The following is a 14,930-nucleotide window of genomic DNA, read 5'->3' as shown; positions in this document are numbered from 1 at the left end:
CAATATAAAGTTAAAAATTTCCGCTTAAAACATCAATAGTGACAGAAAATATTTTGAGGGTAGTCTTCTTCATGCTTTACTTAATTGAACAAAAAAATTATTGGATTTTTATTTCACACCCGAGTACTTACGGTAATGTACATTCAAAGTTAAAATTGATCATCGTACTTGGCACCACCACCGAATGTAAAATAACCTACTTTGATATCTATGCTGTATATCATTTATTTGCGATAACTTTGATCTTAAATCACCTCCACTCTGCAACTTGTCTTTTAGAACTTTCTTAATCACAACACAATCCTCCCGAATTGAAATGATCGATGAAAGTCTTTGTTTTGATCGCAGGTGAATGGAGTGAATCTAAGAAACGCAACACACGAGCAGGCGGCGGCCGCCCTGAAGCGAGCTGGACAGACCGTCACCATCATTGCTCAGTACAGGCCTGAAGGTGAGCCTCAGATTCTTGTTTCCACATCACTGAAATGCACAGGCATGCAAAGTGGGCAAACATCAGAAAATGGACGGGTAATGTTGCAATTGTATAGTGGCCTCTGTGTGCCACAAAGTCTGCCAAGTGACAAGTGACCTCATCACGTAAACAAAAGCTATTCACAGTGTCATGAAACAGCGTAAATAACGTTGTGCAGGGTGACTGACTCAAGATGCATTATTTTATTTGTTTTAAATCACATGGCACACCATTAAATAAAAATATCACAAAATGTAGAAACTTATAAAATGATGATGTGCTCATGTTCATTTTGTCACATATGTACTTAGTGTGAGATGTGGGTTTGTCCACATACATCTAAGGGACTTCAAACTGTAGTATTAACAATGGGCGTCCATCTATACATTTGATTTTCATGTTGTTCACTACTTTTCAATGTGAGATACAGTAATATACACAACATCATATGGTCTTTTGGATGGCAGCCAAAGCTTCCCCAATGCACACTTCTCACAAGTATAACAACACCAGTAGAAAGACTGCTTGGGCATGCTACTAATATTTTTACCCTACGGGTGCCACTTTAAGTCTACTAGTACAGTGATCCCTCGCTACTTCGAGTTTCGTTTATCGCGGCTTCTCTACATCGCAGATTTTTTTCCAGATTAAAAAAAACATCTAAAAGTCAAAATTAAACTTCTAAATTGAGGAAACATGTGTCTAACCTTTAGGACAATGTAGTATTGCTCCAAATGTTCGTTTACGTTCCTTTAGAAGTCCGTTTTCGCGTGTTAGCACGATCGCAGATTAGCATCTTTCCGCTAACTCATTAGCCTGCCCAGTACTTCTTGTTTGGTGGCCGTACTTCGCGGATTTCACTTATCGTGGGTGGTTTTGGGAACCAATTATCCGCGATAAACAAGGGATTACTGTATGTGATTAAACTTAACTATACGGTGCAACTCGTGCACAGTTTTGCCTCACTCAACAAAGATGATATACATACTAGTCCTGTGCAGGGACTTTAAGTTAAGTTTAAGTTGTTAAGCTTTTTGAAAGCCGTTTCTGCATTTATTTGATATCCTTGAAAAGCAGACATAAAACCACAATTTGGCCCTAGTAGAAATACTAGTGCTTCACAATAGTTTACGATTCAATTTGAATTGCGTACTAGTCGTGGGGGAAAAGCGTTGCAAGTATGGTACGACACATATTGTTCGACTAGTGCAGCCTAATCGTTCCGTGAAGTGGAGTGGAGCTCTGGCTGGCTTGGCCGCGGAAGTGCGCGCGACTCCTGTGATGCGCTCCGTGCTCCCGCGGACGGATATTGAGTGCGAGAGGGGGCGGTGCCACAGATAGCATGGAGCCGGGTTAGCCTCGTGTAAGGCGGCAAACAAACCGCATTTGGCCGCCCCTTTCCCGGCTCTCAGCGCCGACTGGCTCCCCCGGCGAACACGCATACCAGGCACACTGCGAGAAGAGGAACAAGACAAAGACTGAAGAAGGGCAACTTTTTAACAAGTCGTGGAAGAAGAAAAGAAATAGGCCAAGCGAGCAAGTTTGATCGGACTGCCAGCCGGGTTGAGATGATGGGGGATGGGCTAGCGCACAACAGCAGCAGCAGCCCAGCACAAGCCGCGTGAAGTCGCTCATGGCCGGCTGAAGACCCGACAAAATACCGGCGGAAAACCGAGAAATTTCCGTCTTTTCCAGGTGAGACGAGGCGAAGCTTTAACACAAAATATGGGGGTAAAAAAGTGTGCTGCACTTGTAGAGACGCTTTACGATTGTATTTTGGGAGCCCGATGAACAACTAACCTGCAGCCTATGACTTCTTCGGTTAGTTGGTGGAGGTTAGACCTAGTTAGCTACTAAAACACTTAAATTACCTCTATATCCTGATTTGAGTAGTACATCTTTAATTAAATAAGATTAATAACCATACAATCACCACGTTTGCCACGTTAATGTAGGAATGCTTGACACTTATTTGTGGTTACACCACATCGATTGTATTTTAATCCTTTTAACGTCGTGTATAGTTAACACGGTTGAGTCTGGATTAACGAATGTCGTGCTGGGGTGCATTAATATGCCGCTGAAACTCACTCTTATGTAACTCGGAAGACTAGGTAGGGACGCACAGGTGTGGTCCAACAGGTAGGTGTGTGTGTGTGTGTGTGTGTGTGTGTGTGTGTGTGTGTGTGTGTGTGTGTGTGTGTGTGTGTGTGTGTGTGTGTGTGTGTGTGTGTGTGTGTGTGTGTGTGTGTAAGGCCTTTTGCGTATTTAGGCCATATCCTTGGTATCCCCTTGAACCTCATTGTCCGAATTAGTAAAACCATTTTGCTCACTATTAGAATGACCGTGTTTTGAATGTTATGCCAGCGATTTGTTTTATTACTTGAAGGCCCAGCTTACTAGTAATGTTTTTACCCCCCTACGTCTTTCCTTTCACTAGTGGACCAACTGTGACATACTAGTAGGGTAACTAACTACAAGTTAATTGTGAGGGGAAACTGCTCTTGACATGTGTGCGACTACGAATGAAGAGCGCTAGTCATGTCACTCGTTATGGTCATAGAACAAAGTTGTTTAGTAGTCCCGCAAAGGTTTTCCTCACGGGAAGCATATCGTTGTCTTCTGAGTATTCCAAATATGACCTTTTTAAACGATATTCTTTTGCGTAAAACTTCTATTGCAGCACTCTGCACAATGCTGACAAATGCAAACACACTCGACATGTTGTCATGACATCGACTTTACGATAACACAGTATCACATGTTTGCTTTCTTGTTTTTCTAGTTTTTGTGCGCGTGTTTTCAGCATGCCGCAATGACATGATGACAAAGAAGATATTGTTTGTGAGCTCCCGTCAATGGAAACACACATGTTCAACCAGTAGCCCTACTAGTTTAATCCATCATTTTACGTGGGCTTTTTTTTTCTTCCCAACAAGTTAAAGAAAAAAAAGGGAACAAAAACAATCACGTGTGATTTAAATGTACAAAATGACAGTGCAGTTATAACTCCTTTGCCCATGAGCACATCCAGGCTGTTTGCAAGCCATCTTCAGAAGCCTTCTGAGAAGCAGGGCAATTGGGGCGTTACACAATTTTAGTCATGTTCTACCAAAAAATGCTCAAATGAGTGAGCGCTGACTGTAATACTGTACGACAGCAGCACTTTAGCTATGCGGTCAGGTCACGTACTCCAAAGTTTGCTCGGCTTCACCCGGCTAAGGCCGCTAATCTGCGTACAATATTTAACAACGAACTTCAAACATACAAGGCAAGTGCTGGCTAATGATTGACTTCCTGCAACCCCTCCGGTGACCCCAGGCTTTCCCCAGTAACACTCTGGCATCCCAGACTGGTATGTGAGCATTGAACATTGTTCCTTTCAGATTTTGGCACTGGAGGAACCAATTCAGACACTACCCCCCGTGGGCTTTCAAGGACAGTCTGTGCAGGAAGTAAATATGACTCGTATACACGCTTTGATTGACTTGCGCAAGGCGTGTAGTTAGACTAAAGCGTTTACGTGAAGGAAATATGAGGAAATGCGGTGAGCCTGTTTGTGCAAAGTCAGCATACTTGAGATCCAAAGCAGTGGAGAGTGAACCACAACTACAGGATTTGAGTATACAAGGGGACCTTGACCTGCAGGTGACCCAACTTCTTAGTTGTGTGTGTTGATTAAATCATCAACTATTTTGACAAGATTACAATTATGTTATAAATGATGTCCTGCTTTTTTGACTAAATATGTGCAGTTAAAAAAATCTAAGAATCAACAGATTACTTATGACAGCATTTAGTTGCAGAAATGAGTGTATTAAGATTAAAAAAGTCAAGTTGAATGTCATTTGAAACTCATCTTGCATTACTCTTAAAAATGAGGATTAAGTTTTTAAAAATAATTGATAAAGTAAACAAGTCTGGTCTTTGCCGCCTGTAAAAATGACATATAAAAGACACTGTATAACTTCCACTAACAACCCATGCTAAACCAACTACCATGGCCATTTTTGTCTGGGGTTTGGCTTCATCGCATAGCATCTTAGGGCATTACAGAATGAGCACAAAAAAACACAAATAAGATCATTTGTGATTAATAGGTCATTGTGGTTTGGAGTCGGGGAGGGGGCTGTGCATATGCGGGATTCACTCCCTACAAACAGAACACACTCTCCTATTACAAGTACATGCTGGACACGTTGCGTAAGTGGATCATAAGAAAAGCCGCCGTGTCCCCTCAGAAATAAAATGCCCAAAAAAAAAAAAAGCTGCACGACTAATGAGGACACGCAGCTTCAGAACAGTCCCAGTTTCTATTAGCTCTCTTTTATGCCTCCCGTTGGCACTGACGCTGTTGCTAAAATGTACACTACACTAGCTCTTGTCAGTGTGTGTGTGTGTGTGTGTGTGAAGTGCTTTAAAGGTCTGAGCTGCAATAAAAGGCCCTCGTGTTTCTCCTCACTGCATTTCTGAGGCGTGCTGGTGAATAATTAATGCGCTCTGGCTCACACGTAGATGCCCGGCTGCTCAGATACGCTCGCTGGACAAAACGTTAAGCGTATGTGCACCGTCAGATGACATGGCGACACATTGCAAAGATCACTTTTTTTGTTGTTGTAAGTCTCTCAACACAAAGTAAAAATTCAAACAAACAACTGCTCATAATTTGGAAGAGCTCATGAGACAAAGCATTATGAACTGTCGTTCTCAACTGCTTTGAACTTTCCCTATCACAAGCCACCTTCAGTTTCTCCCAGAATCTTAAAAGTCAGTGTTTTTGTCTGCCCATTGCATGCAAACAGTAGAAATGGCAATGATAAAATGGTCATCTTATCATGCCACAGCCGTGTGCACATATGGTAGCCACAGTATGCTTTGTGCTGATAACTTTCTCTCCACAGGTTGCGTTTAACTTCAGCAAAGTTAACAGTTGAACTCCTTCTGTGACTCATCACTTCATTTAGTCCTACATCAAATGCACTTTTTGCTCTAATGTGAATTAAGATGTCAATCGGTTTTGGCAGCCCCCACAAAAACACTGGGCAGCCATACATTACATAAACCCTAAAGGTTATTGTATCATCAGAATCTGATACCGGTATGTTCTTCGCGCTAGTAGTAGTACAAAAACGTCAGCTGTTAATCCCGCCTGAGTGTTTGTTGTTTATTCAAAGGCTTAAATGCATTTCCAGCTGCCCACCGACAGAACAGAACAGAATGCCGTACCTGTGAGCACGCTCCATTCGTGTTTGGACTGCTCTTAGTATAGTTTCAGCTTGTGTTGTTATTTTTACACGCAAGCCCGGCAGGATAGAGGAGCATTTGTTTCCATGACTCTTCCTGTTTGTTGTGGGACAACAAAAGACAGACTACCTGTAAAGTGCCTTTAACAGGTGTGTCGTAGCTATGCCTTCTAATCTCAGCGGGCGTTCAAATGCAGAATGTCGACCCTCATTTTTTTCCCCCCCGCCCTTTTTTTCTACCTTTCTTTTTTTTTTTTTGTCACAGTGCTGCACAGATCTTGTGATGTGTCGTACAGAGAGAGAGGTCTGCATTGTGATGTTGCCATTAGTAGCCGGCCGAGGCTTGGCAGCATTTCATAGTCGGGAGCTGAGCATTCCCTTCCCAAACTCCCCTGGGGAGTGTTCGGGCTGATTGCGGCTCACTGTTCTTCCTGCTTCGCTTGAATGTCCACAGATGAATGACTTTGGAAGGCGGGGAATGCGTTTAGCCAGCCTTCAGGTTGCGCTGTGCCATTTGGACGACCCCCCCTTCCCCCTCCTTTGCTCTGCAGGCTTCAGTTCGCCATCCGTTTCGCCCGTGTCGATCGAGGTGGGGGGGGAAGACTGTGCTGAAGTAGAAGTGCAAATATTTAAGGAAAGAAAAGGCTGGTAAAAAGACAAGCACGGGGATGTAAATGAAAGTAATATAAATGGATAAAATAGTCAAAATGCAGACTTTGGATTGTACAAAAGTAAAAAAAAAAGTTATGTACAATACCAGTTTGGTCTACACAAATCTATACACAAAAGTTGCACTTTGCTCATACTGAGAAAAAGGGAGGAAAATACACGACTTGTTTGTTTTGATTTCTTCAAGGTTTAGAAAGTGGGAATTTTTTTTAGCATCACACATGACCCGCATTTGCCACATTCTCATTTGCCATCTAAATCAAATGAGGTGGCTTCACTTCACACTTGATTGCATTTCACCTTTAAACTGTCATATTGAGAATCAAATCTTTAATGCGCTTAAAGTAGAGTAAGAAAGAATTTGTATCTCGCCGCTTGCTGGAGTTTTCTTTCCTTGTTCTTTTTGGGCTGTGGTGTCCGGTTACTTCACCTTGGTTGCTCAGAGCAGGGTGGCCATAGCAGCAGGCCCCGCGAGACGTTTGCCTTTTAGGTTTTCGGCAGGGGGAGGATGAGGGTTCAGTGACCTACCTCCATTTTGTTTATGCACCTGCACAAAACTCCTGTGATGTCATCCTCAAATGCGTGGATATTTGCTTTCTTTTTTTTCCTCAGGCTACCTGTCCGCTGGTTGGTCTCAGTCTGGACTTTGAGCTAAACAGGAAGTGTTGACGTCTAGTTTATGATTACACTGGAAGTCCCACAAGGCGTGTTTTGTATACTTCACAACTTATAACGCCACCCCCAGAGTCACATTGGTTTGGAAAATGTCTTAGTATAAAAGAACAATCATTGAAAACCGCAGTGCGTATCTATTTCTCACACTGCTCGGCAAACTCGCTTATCGCCAACTGTTGACAGTCTATAAAATGTATCTAATTACAGCAAATCATTTGTTACGCTGATAATAATTGCCCAAAACAAGAAAAAACACAACAAATCCAACAAACTAGTCTAGCTGCCTTGATTCAATGTTTGTGGATGACTTTGACCTTGTTTTTTTACCGTAAAAGGAAATCAAGTATGACTTGGGCAAGGGGGGAAAAAGAAATACACTCAGCAAAGTGCCCTCAATTTAACCAACATAATAGTGAGAGCTGTTTTCTTGTAGGAAACTGACACCAGTCCCTCCCAGTGCGCTGTTTTGTGAGTGCTACTAGTCCCTTGGACAAATGAGCAGACTAGTACAATATGGCGGAAATGCACAAAGCAATTTGAGCTACTTCCATTGAGAGCCTTCTCAATGAGTCGACTCGGGTGAAGTCGTTCATCACACGGCCGGCACGCAAGGATTTGTGCTCTTATGACGAATGCTCGCGCTTGCAATGTCGTGGGTGGCCTTCCCGCATTCCCCGCTCATTTTTTTCCCCATTGAAACACACTGTTGAGCCCGCGTTGAACTTCATTAATTTGTGTAATTAATTTACCTGTTATGGGACACGGGCGTATTGCTTTTGCCAGATCTGTGATAAACCATCTGTTCCGGAGCTCATTAATCAAGCCAAGGTTTCAGTCAATTTTCTATCAGGCTTCAATCCGAGGCGCTTTCTCTCACTTGTGGCCTTTTTATATCACACGTGATCATCACAAGCACTTTTTGTGTAAATGTCGGCCATCCATTTTCTGTAGTGCTTGCCCTCCTTAGGCTTTGTGGATGAGTGGAGCCTATCCCATCTGACTGGTGGCTCCGGTGACTGCTATGGCTAGACCATTTAGTCTTGCTGTCTAATCTTTGCATTTTTCTTTGTGTATGCCTAGCTTGTCAAGACAAAACCTCACGTTGGATCATTGGAATGTGTTTTGATTGACATTTGTCTTTTCTTTTTGCCCCCAGAGTACAGCCGCTTTGAGTCCAAGATCCACGACCTGAGGGAGCAGATGATGAACAGCAGCATGAGCTCGGGATCCGGCTCCCTGCGCACCAGCGAGAAACGCTCTCTCTACGTCAGGTAAACAGGAGGCCGGCACAAAAAAAAAAAAAGACTCTCCTCACATTAATGAACCTCGGAAACCCGGAATCCTGTCAAAAGCAGACACCCTGTTGCCTGGCAAGGATTACGTGGTGAAGCCTTTTGCTTCATGCTGGCGTATAAATAAAGTCAACCATCATGCGCAAACTGAAATGTGAGTGATGCAAATAGCCATTAGATTAGCTATAGCTGTGAGCTTGCTTATTCAAAAGAATACTTCATTCTTGTAAATCAATCTAGTGACAAGCCCGGCCGGCTCCACTCTTACATTCTACGTGAACTCGCCAGTTAGTGTAAGCCAAAGTCAATTGAAGCGTTAAAAATAATGGCGCGACTGAGCACTTGCCTGTTTTGGGAACAACACCTCTCCAACGACAACATTCCACAAGAGTGTGCTGGAAAGCCAGTCCAAGCTTGTGTCAGGCGCCTCCACAATGCAGACACGTGGATTACAGTAGCGATGAAAAGAGGCGAGGTGATCCCATCCCGAGCGTTCCGCGCTCAACACAATGTTTTTGGGATACATTTAAAGCGCTCATAGCGTGTTTAGAGAATCCTATCAAGATGGCAACCGCTTGGCCCGACCATTTGGAGATGCCACTGTCATTGACGTCAAAGTGCCCTCAAGGGGCTCGCATTACCAACGTAGGAAACAGGGTTTGGCCGTGCGACGTTTGTGGACGTTTTGGCTTTACTTTGAGCTTAAAACGCCTTGCGCCTCTTCACCCTTTGGAGCCCACGTCGTATTGTCATAACACGAAGCAGTGAGTCATGCTGGAGTCAAGGTGATCAGAGTGAAAATGTTGTGATGTAACTGGACTGCGCCCAGGTTATTTGAGCCCACTGTATGCACGGCTCGATTGCGTCGCTCCAGTCTCTGTATGTGGGCTCGCGCGTATGAGAGACAAGCGAGGCCAAGCTCGCTCCTGTACGGCAGCTTACTAAGAGCACAGCAATGTTGTAAAAGCCGTCTCGCTATCCAGCCGATGCATGCCCTCCCAGCCCAGCCTCAGGAATGCGGAGGCGTTGAGCCTGCAAGGTGAGCTTCGAAACGCAACAAAGCAGTCCAGCAGCAAGCGCTCCGACTCGCCTGGTCGGTCGGTCGGTGGGTCGAAGGAGAAAGTCGAGTGGCTCGATTAAGTAACCAACGCTCCAGTTGCCCTGTTTTAGTTTGATTTTAGAATTTGTGCGACTCTCCAAGAGCCTGTCTTGTATTTCCTCTGCATCAAGCAGATGAGAGAGAGAGACTGCTGAACAAAACATGCAGTTGCATGTTGAAATGACAAATTGTTACTCTCTGTAGTTTTTTTTCAAAAAGATTGAATGATGCACGTTCATCCCAATCATGAGACATAATAGCATTATCCGTACTCGAGTAATCAATCACTTGGAAAGTTTGAAACGAGTTGTTTGGAGATGAAAACATTGAGATTGGATTGGAAAGTCCTGCACTAGGTCAAGTTGAGTTGAAACCTGCAGAGTGAGCAGTCACGTGGCATGATGATGATGACACGTTACGACTGACAACAAAAAGTATTTAGTCAAGAGCGTGCCAATGCAAAGCAGGCATCATGAGCAGGTCCTGGCGCTTTTCCGCTCGGCGTCTTTCATATTTCTAGCATCTGCAGCGTCAAACAACAGACATCAGCCCGCCTGACGGCTCCTTTTTTTGCGTTTTACCTTGCAGAGCTTTGTTTGACTATGACCGGACGAGGGATAGCTGCCTGCCCAGCCAAGGGCTGAGCTTCTCCTACGGCGACATCCTCCACGTCATCAACGCGTCCGATGACGAATGGTGGCAGGCCAGGCTGGTGACGCCTCACGGGGAGAGCGAGCAGATTGGAGTCATTCCCAGCAAGAAAAGGTAGTTTTGCGCTTCTGTTGCAAACGCGAAGCATCTGTAGAACGCCAAATGTACAGGGCCTGCCTCATCTCCTGGAAACTGACTCCATCTTTGCTGTGTCGGCCGTTGTAGAAAAATAATTGTCGCGTATTGTTTTGACCAAATCTTTTGATTCTGCACGTAGATTTAAGAAGACTTTGTCGCTGCTTTGTGCTCTTAATGCCATGTGACAACAACCCTATTTTATTTTTCTTAAAATGACGCTGTCCAGAGTGGAGAAGAAGGAGAGGGCCAGGTTAAAAACAGTCAAGTTCCACGCCCGGACAGGCATGATTGAGTCCAACAGGGTAAGTGGAGTGGAGAAGCCGTGTGGGAATGCTAGCAAAGCCCCCCGTGAGGCGCCGCCGCCATGTTGCCATGACACAACCGCACACAACAGGCACACTACACTCAAAACATTTTGCATTCGGCGGATTTGTGTTTCCTCCAACTTCTTAACACCTCGGCGGGGGGAGGACAGTCACTTCATAGATACGACAAATTGCTGTTGTTGCTTAGCAAAAGAGCAGCACCAATGCACAAGCAGCTTCCTGAGAGAGTTCAGATGATCTTAATGTATGAACTGTACTTTCAGAAATAATAGGTCAGTATTATGATTGAGTATTTCTCCCCAAAAATCTAAATGTGCGCTCGTGTCCCCATGCCAAACATGTATTCTAAATCCTCAATATCCAGCTTAATGTTTGTGTGCTAGATTACTCTTGGTCCTCACCAGTAAGAAAATTCAACTCACTGGTCAAACGACTATTTTGTCTGACCTAGTAATATATATTTTTTTCTTGACTAGCAGTGCCACTTCTAGCCTGCCAGTACGTAGACCCTAAGGGGTTTGGGCTGCGCTTGTATCAGTACTAGGCCCAACTACTCACATAATTATGATTAATAATAATTCATCCGATTTTTACAGCACTTTTCAGTTGGCCGTCTCATAAAGCACATTGACTTTGAATCCTCCAATGGCTTTCCAGCAGTGTTACTAGTGCTTCACAGCAGTTAACAAAACAAGTAAGGTTGAATTTCATGCTGATTGGGGAAAAAATGTTGCTTTCTGTGCTGAATTATCTTAAAAAGAGCGCACTAGTACGTCAAGGATATCATGCAAGTTGCAAAACGAGTTGAACACTGCGACTACTTCTACCAATGACAAGATGAAATTAGACGACTCAATATCTAGTGCTTCACTTGAAGCATGCAGATAGTAACTCGCATGTCCTTTATTCAGTCTCCTTGATAAATTGTGCACGACACGTTAGGCCGAGTCGTGCTGCAAGTGTAGCGCAGTATTTTGTGGCACAAAAACGACTCTCAATCAAAGCAGTCTACTTTTCTACTAGTTTGTTCAATTGTCTTACGAGTGAGCACGAAAAGTGTGCTAGCGACGAGAGAATTTTTCACAAATTTAAAACGCGTACTAGTATGCTATGCTGGATATGAAGGATAGCGAATACGTGTTGGAATTGTTTTCCATCGCGTCCGTGGCCGGCCGGCAACGGTATGAGGAAATGCATGTGTTGAACTTGTGTTTTCTGAACAAAAGTATTGTGTTCACCGCCATCCATTACTTGCTTTCTCATGTTTGTTATTATGATCTCATGTGTGGCGGACATTCCATTTTATTGTTTTGCATGCGTGTTGAGTACCGTCATTGAAATCCATTCTGTTTTTTTTTTGTTTTTTTGTGTGTTTACCCCCCCTCCTCCCTTCCCCGCCCCATCTCCCCCCCATGCCTCCCTCGCCTACAAAGCAGCTGGTCAAAGTAAAGCGCAAAAAAAGCTTCAACCTGTCGCGAAGGTTCCCGTTTTACAAGAGCAAGGAGAATATTGTGCAGGAGTTGGTGGAGTCTGAACGTGAGTACCAGCTGCGTGATGCAAACAACGGGTGGGAGGGAAAAGTGTGTGGGGGGGTCTCCTTGCTTTCTTCCTTTCTTTTCCTTCTTTCACACTTAAGTTCTGTCTCTCCATCCATCATCCCTTCCTTCCTTCCGCTCATCTCCACGGACGCTTTGCTCTCATCTGTCTCTCATGGTGCCGTAGAGGTGGGCCGGGCCGCGTGGCAGGGGGGCACAATAGGACTTGGGACTTGCTTGCCGACAACTTGCAATAATAAATCAGCGATAAGCAATGCTACTGTGGAACAAGTGCTGTGGCATGAATGGGCGTTTATAGCCCGATATCATATAATGGCACACATGTTGAAAGTAAATGTATTTTTCAAAAATTGCATCCCATTAAAGGCCATTTTCTTTTTATATCTCAATTTATTTGTAAAACACAATCCGGTGAATACAAGAAATAAAACTACAATCAGCCATAAAACTGTTCAAAATATCTGCTAGCTTAAGGAGTCTTACTTTTGCACAGCATCCGATACGAACGCACGTGGCACAGGATCCGTTTAGCGTAACCTCTTGAGCATGTCATCCACGTGGCCGATTTTTAAGGTTAATCCAGCAGTGACTCGTGTAACACTTGGCTTGATTGTACGGTACCTCCATTAGTTCCGGTCTCCCGGGAGCGCGAGACACAAGGATGACGTAATAGCAACTTGTGTCCCACTAGCGGATGCTAGCTAGCTCAGCCTAGCAAAAGGGCTAACCCGACAATCATCAAATAACAATTGAGGCGCCTCCAATTGACTTCCTTGCTTCTCTGCCACTCGGGACCGCCTCTCCGGTATTCTCCGAGAGGGGAGGGTGGGTGGCAGTGTGTGTGTGTGTGTGTCTGTGCGCATGCATGCTTGTGTGCGTGGTTGTCGGCCGCACTAACGCACAGCAGGCTTCCTAACACTGCGCCGCTAAACGACTCGACAAGAATGTCACAAAGCACTGATGTACACTACCTTGTAGTAAATTGATTTTGAAGTCCCCCCTCCGTTGAAAAGCTGCTTCCAACACACGCACAGAGCACTCCTCTTCCTCTCTGCCCCGACTATCACTAACCTCTTCTTCTTCCTGTCTGCTGTCTTCTCTTGTCTTTTTGTTCTCTGCTCTCACCTGTCGGGACACCTAGGACTTCCCGGGGTTAAGCGATGACTTTTATGGATCAAAGAGTTTGAGTAAGTGTCGTGGTTGTCCCCCGAGCGCCGATCGCGCAGGGGGAACTGGGGGCCGGGCACACAAAAATCTCACTGTGCATGCGCTTTGAATATGGATTCAGGCTAAATGGGCAAAAGTATTGGGACACCAAAGTAGCTGATGGGGGTTGGATGAGTCTTTTGTTTTGGGTGTTGTCTTTTATAGAAGCAAAGTTGGGCTTGTCTAACTTTGCTTAACAATTTAGCAACTCAGAGAGAAACGTGGAGCTGTTTAGAGCTTCTAATTAGTTGTATGAATAGCAAGAAGTGGATCCACAGTCTCGTTGTACCTTCCGCCATCTCAGGTAATAGCTTTTAATAGTTCGACCTGCTACGCGCTATCACTGGCATTGATGGTTGATCAGAGGAGGAAGTATTATCGGGCAGGTACGTAGGAGTGGAGGAACTTGGGAGAGCTAAGATGGGGTGAGGCCATTTGAAGATTTGTAAAGTGTGAAGTAAACTTGGGCTACCAACTCGGGAGTAATACCCCTCATGATCACGTTATTAGGCAAAATGCCTCGGTGCTAACACTTGGGCCGAGGGTTGTTCGAGTGGCCAAAGGAGAAGAATACGGCACATAAATGGCCCAGTTTTGTTCTCGCGAGATGCTGGTGTGATTTGCGTTACAAGCACTTTTGAAGAACCTGTGGTGTCCTACTTTAGCAATGACAGCGTAGGACACCAACCCACTATCACGTGCTGTCAGTGCTAGCAGAGTAAAAGAACCAAGTCAGTAATCTCCCCTCTGCGTAATTTAAAGCACGGCACAACAACAAATTTCAAACAATCATGTTAGGCGAAGAGGCGCAAGCTATATTGCTCACTGTTCTTCGCATCTCGATGGGTCTTGTCTGTTCTGTCAAAAAGACCTACCCGTGCAAAACTTTCTACCCAAGGCAAAATTGACAGCCTAACTGTCGTCAATGCACTTGCGGTAACACTTACCATGTAAACAAATGCCAGTTTCGGTGACATCATCTCATTCGAGCCCGCCAATCATAATTCGATGATTAATTTGCCGTGTTCAATCAAAGAACCCAAATACTAATACTCCAACTGATAAATCTGTCAAATAATAAGACTTGTTAAAAAACAAGTTTTCATTCAAAAGCACACCATGCACCACAAGGTCATCGCCGAGGATCATTTTTTAGAGACCTGGGATAAATCAGGCCGAAGCTGAAATTTAGCATTTAACACGCGGACCCCGATTGACACTTTCAGGGTCTTGATTTGTACACCGAGGTGATTGAAAGCTTACAATTGTAAGTGTGTACCAATACTTTTGTCCATAATGATTTGCTAAGTAACATTTTGCATTTGGGAGGTAGACCGGCTGTTGACAGTTGTGTCAAATAAGGTGACACACTTAATGGTATCCTTGTGACTGGAGCTGGGTGTTGCCACAGCAACGTGGACATAACAATGAGCCAATTGCCGCCTTCCTGCAGCGGTCGGTGGAGTAACGCACTCGTTGTTTTCTTTGGCCTGCCCTCGACGCAGCAAAAGGACACAGATGCGGTGTTTGGGGGATCGGGTCTCATTTGGGATCTCATCGCAGGAAACACTTGAGTTCCGATTGCTCACAACGGGAATGTTAC

At 44.5% G+C, this 14,930-nt stretch overlaps 1 protein-coding gene and 1 long non-coding RNA gene across 10 annotated transcripts in view; one reads left to right on the top strand and one right to left on the bottom strand.

Moving 5' to 3' along the window:
* Positions 1-14,930, top strand: part of dlg3 (discs, large homolog 3 (Drosophila)) — a 66,008-nt gene that overhangs the window by 47,498 nt on the left and 3,580 nt on the right. For 5 of the 9 annotated variants that reach the window (XM_037262519.1, XM_037262525.1, XM_037262521.1 and 2 more), the window contains 5 exons: positions 349-451; positions 8,216-8,330; positions 10,039-10,215; positions 10,466-10,541; positions 11,999-12,101. In XM_037262519.1, the coding sequence (XP_037118414.1) occupies positions 349-451; positions 8,216-8,330; positions 10,039-10,215; positions 10,466-10,541; positions 11,999-12,101 (574 nt within the window). Of the gene's footprint in view, positions 1-348; positions 452-8,215; positions 8,331-10,038; positions 10,216-10,465; positions 10,542-11,998; positions 12,102-13,262; positions 13,309-14,930 lie in introns of all 9 variants that reach the window. The other 4 variants (XM_037262523.1, XM_037262522.1, XM_037262524.1 and 1 more) reach the window with 2 other exon arrangements.
* On the bottom strand, positions 5,892-8,218 carry LOC119129349. The gene is made up of 2 exons (XR_005099172.1): positions 6,815-8,218; positions 5,892-6,323 (listed from the first exon to the last, which is right to left on the bottom strand). It is a non-coding gene; the product is annotated as an uncharacterized LOC119129349 (long non-coding RNA).

Source organism: Syngnathus acus, chromosome 10 (assembly GCF_901709675.1).
Source record: "Syngnathus acus chromosome 10, fSynAcu1.2, whole genome shotgun sequence".
Lineage (NCBI taxonomy): Eukaryota > Metazoa > Chordata > Actinopteri > Syngnathiformes > Syngnathidae > Syngnathus > Syngnathus acus.
Note: the sequence above shows the minus strand (reverse complement) of the source record. Positions and strands in the feature narration are given on the sequence as shown.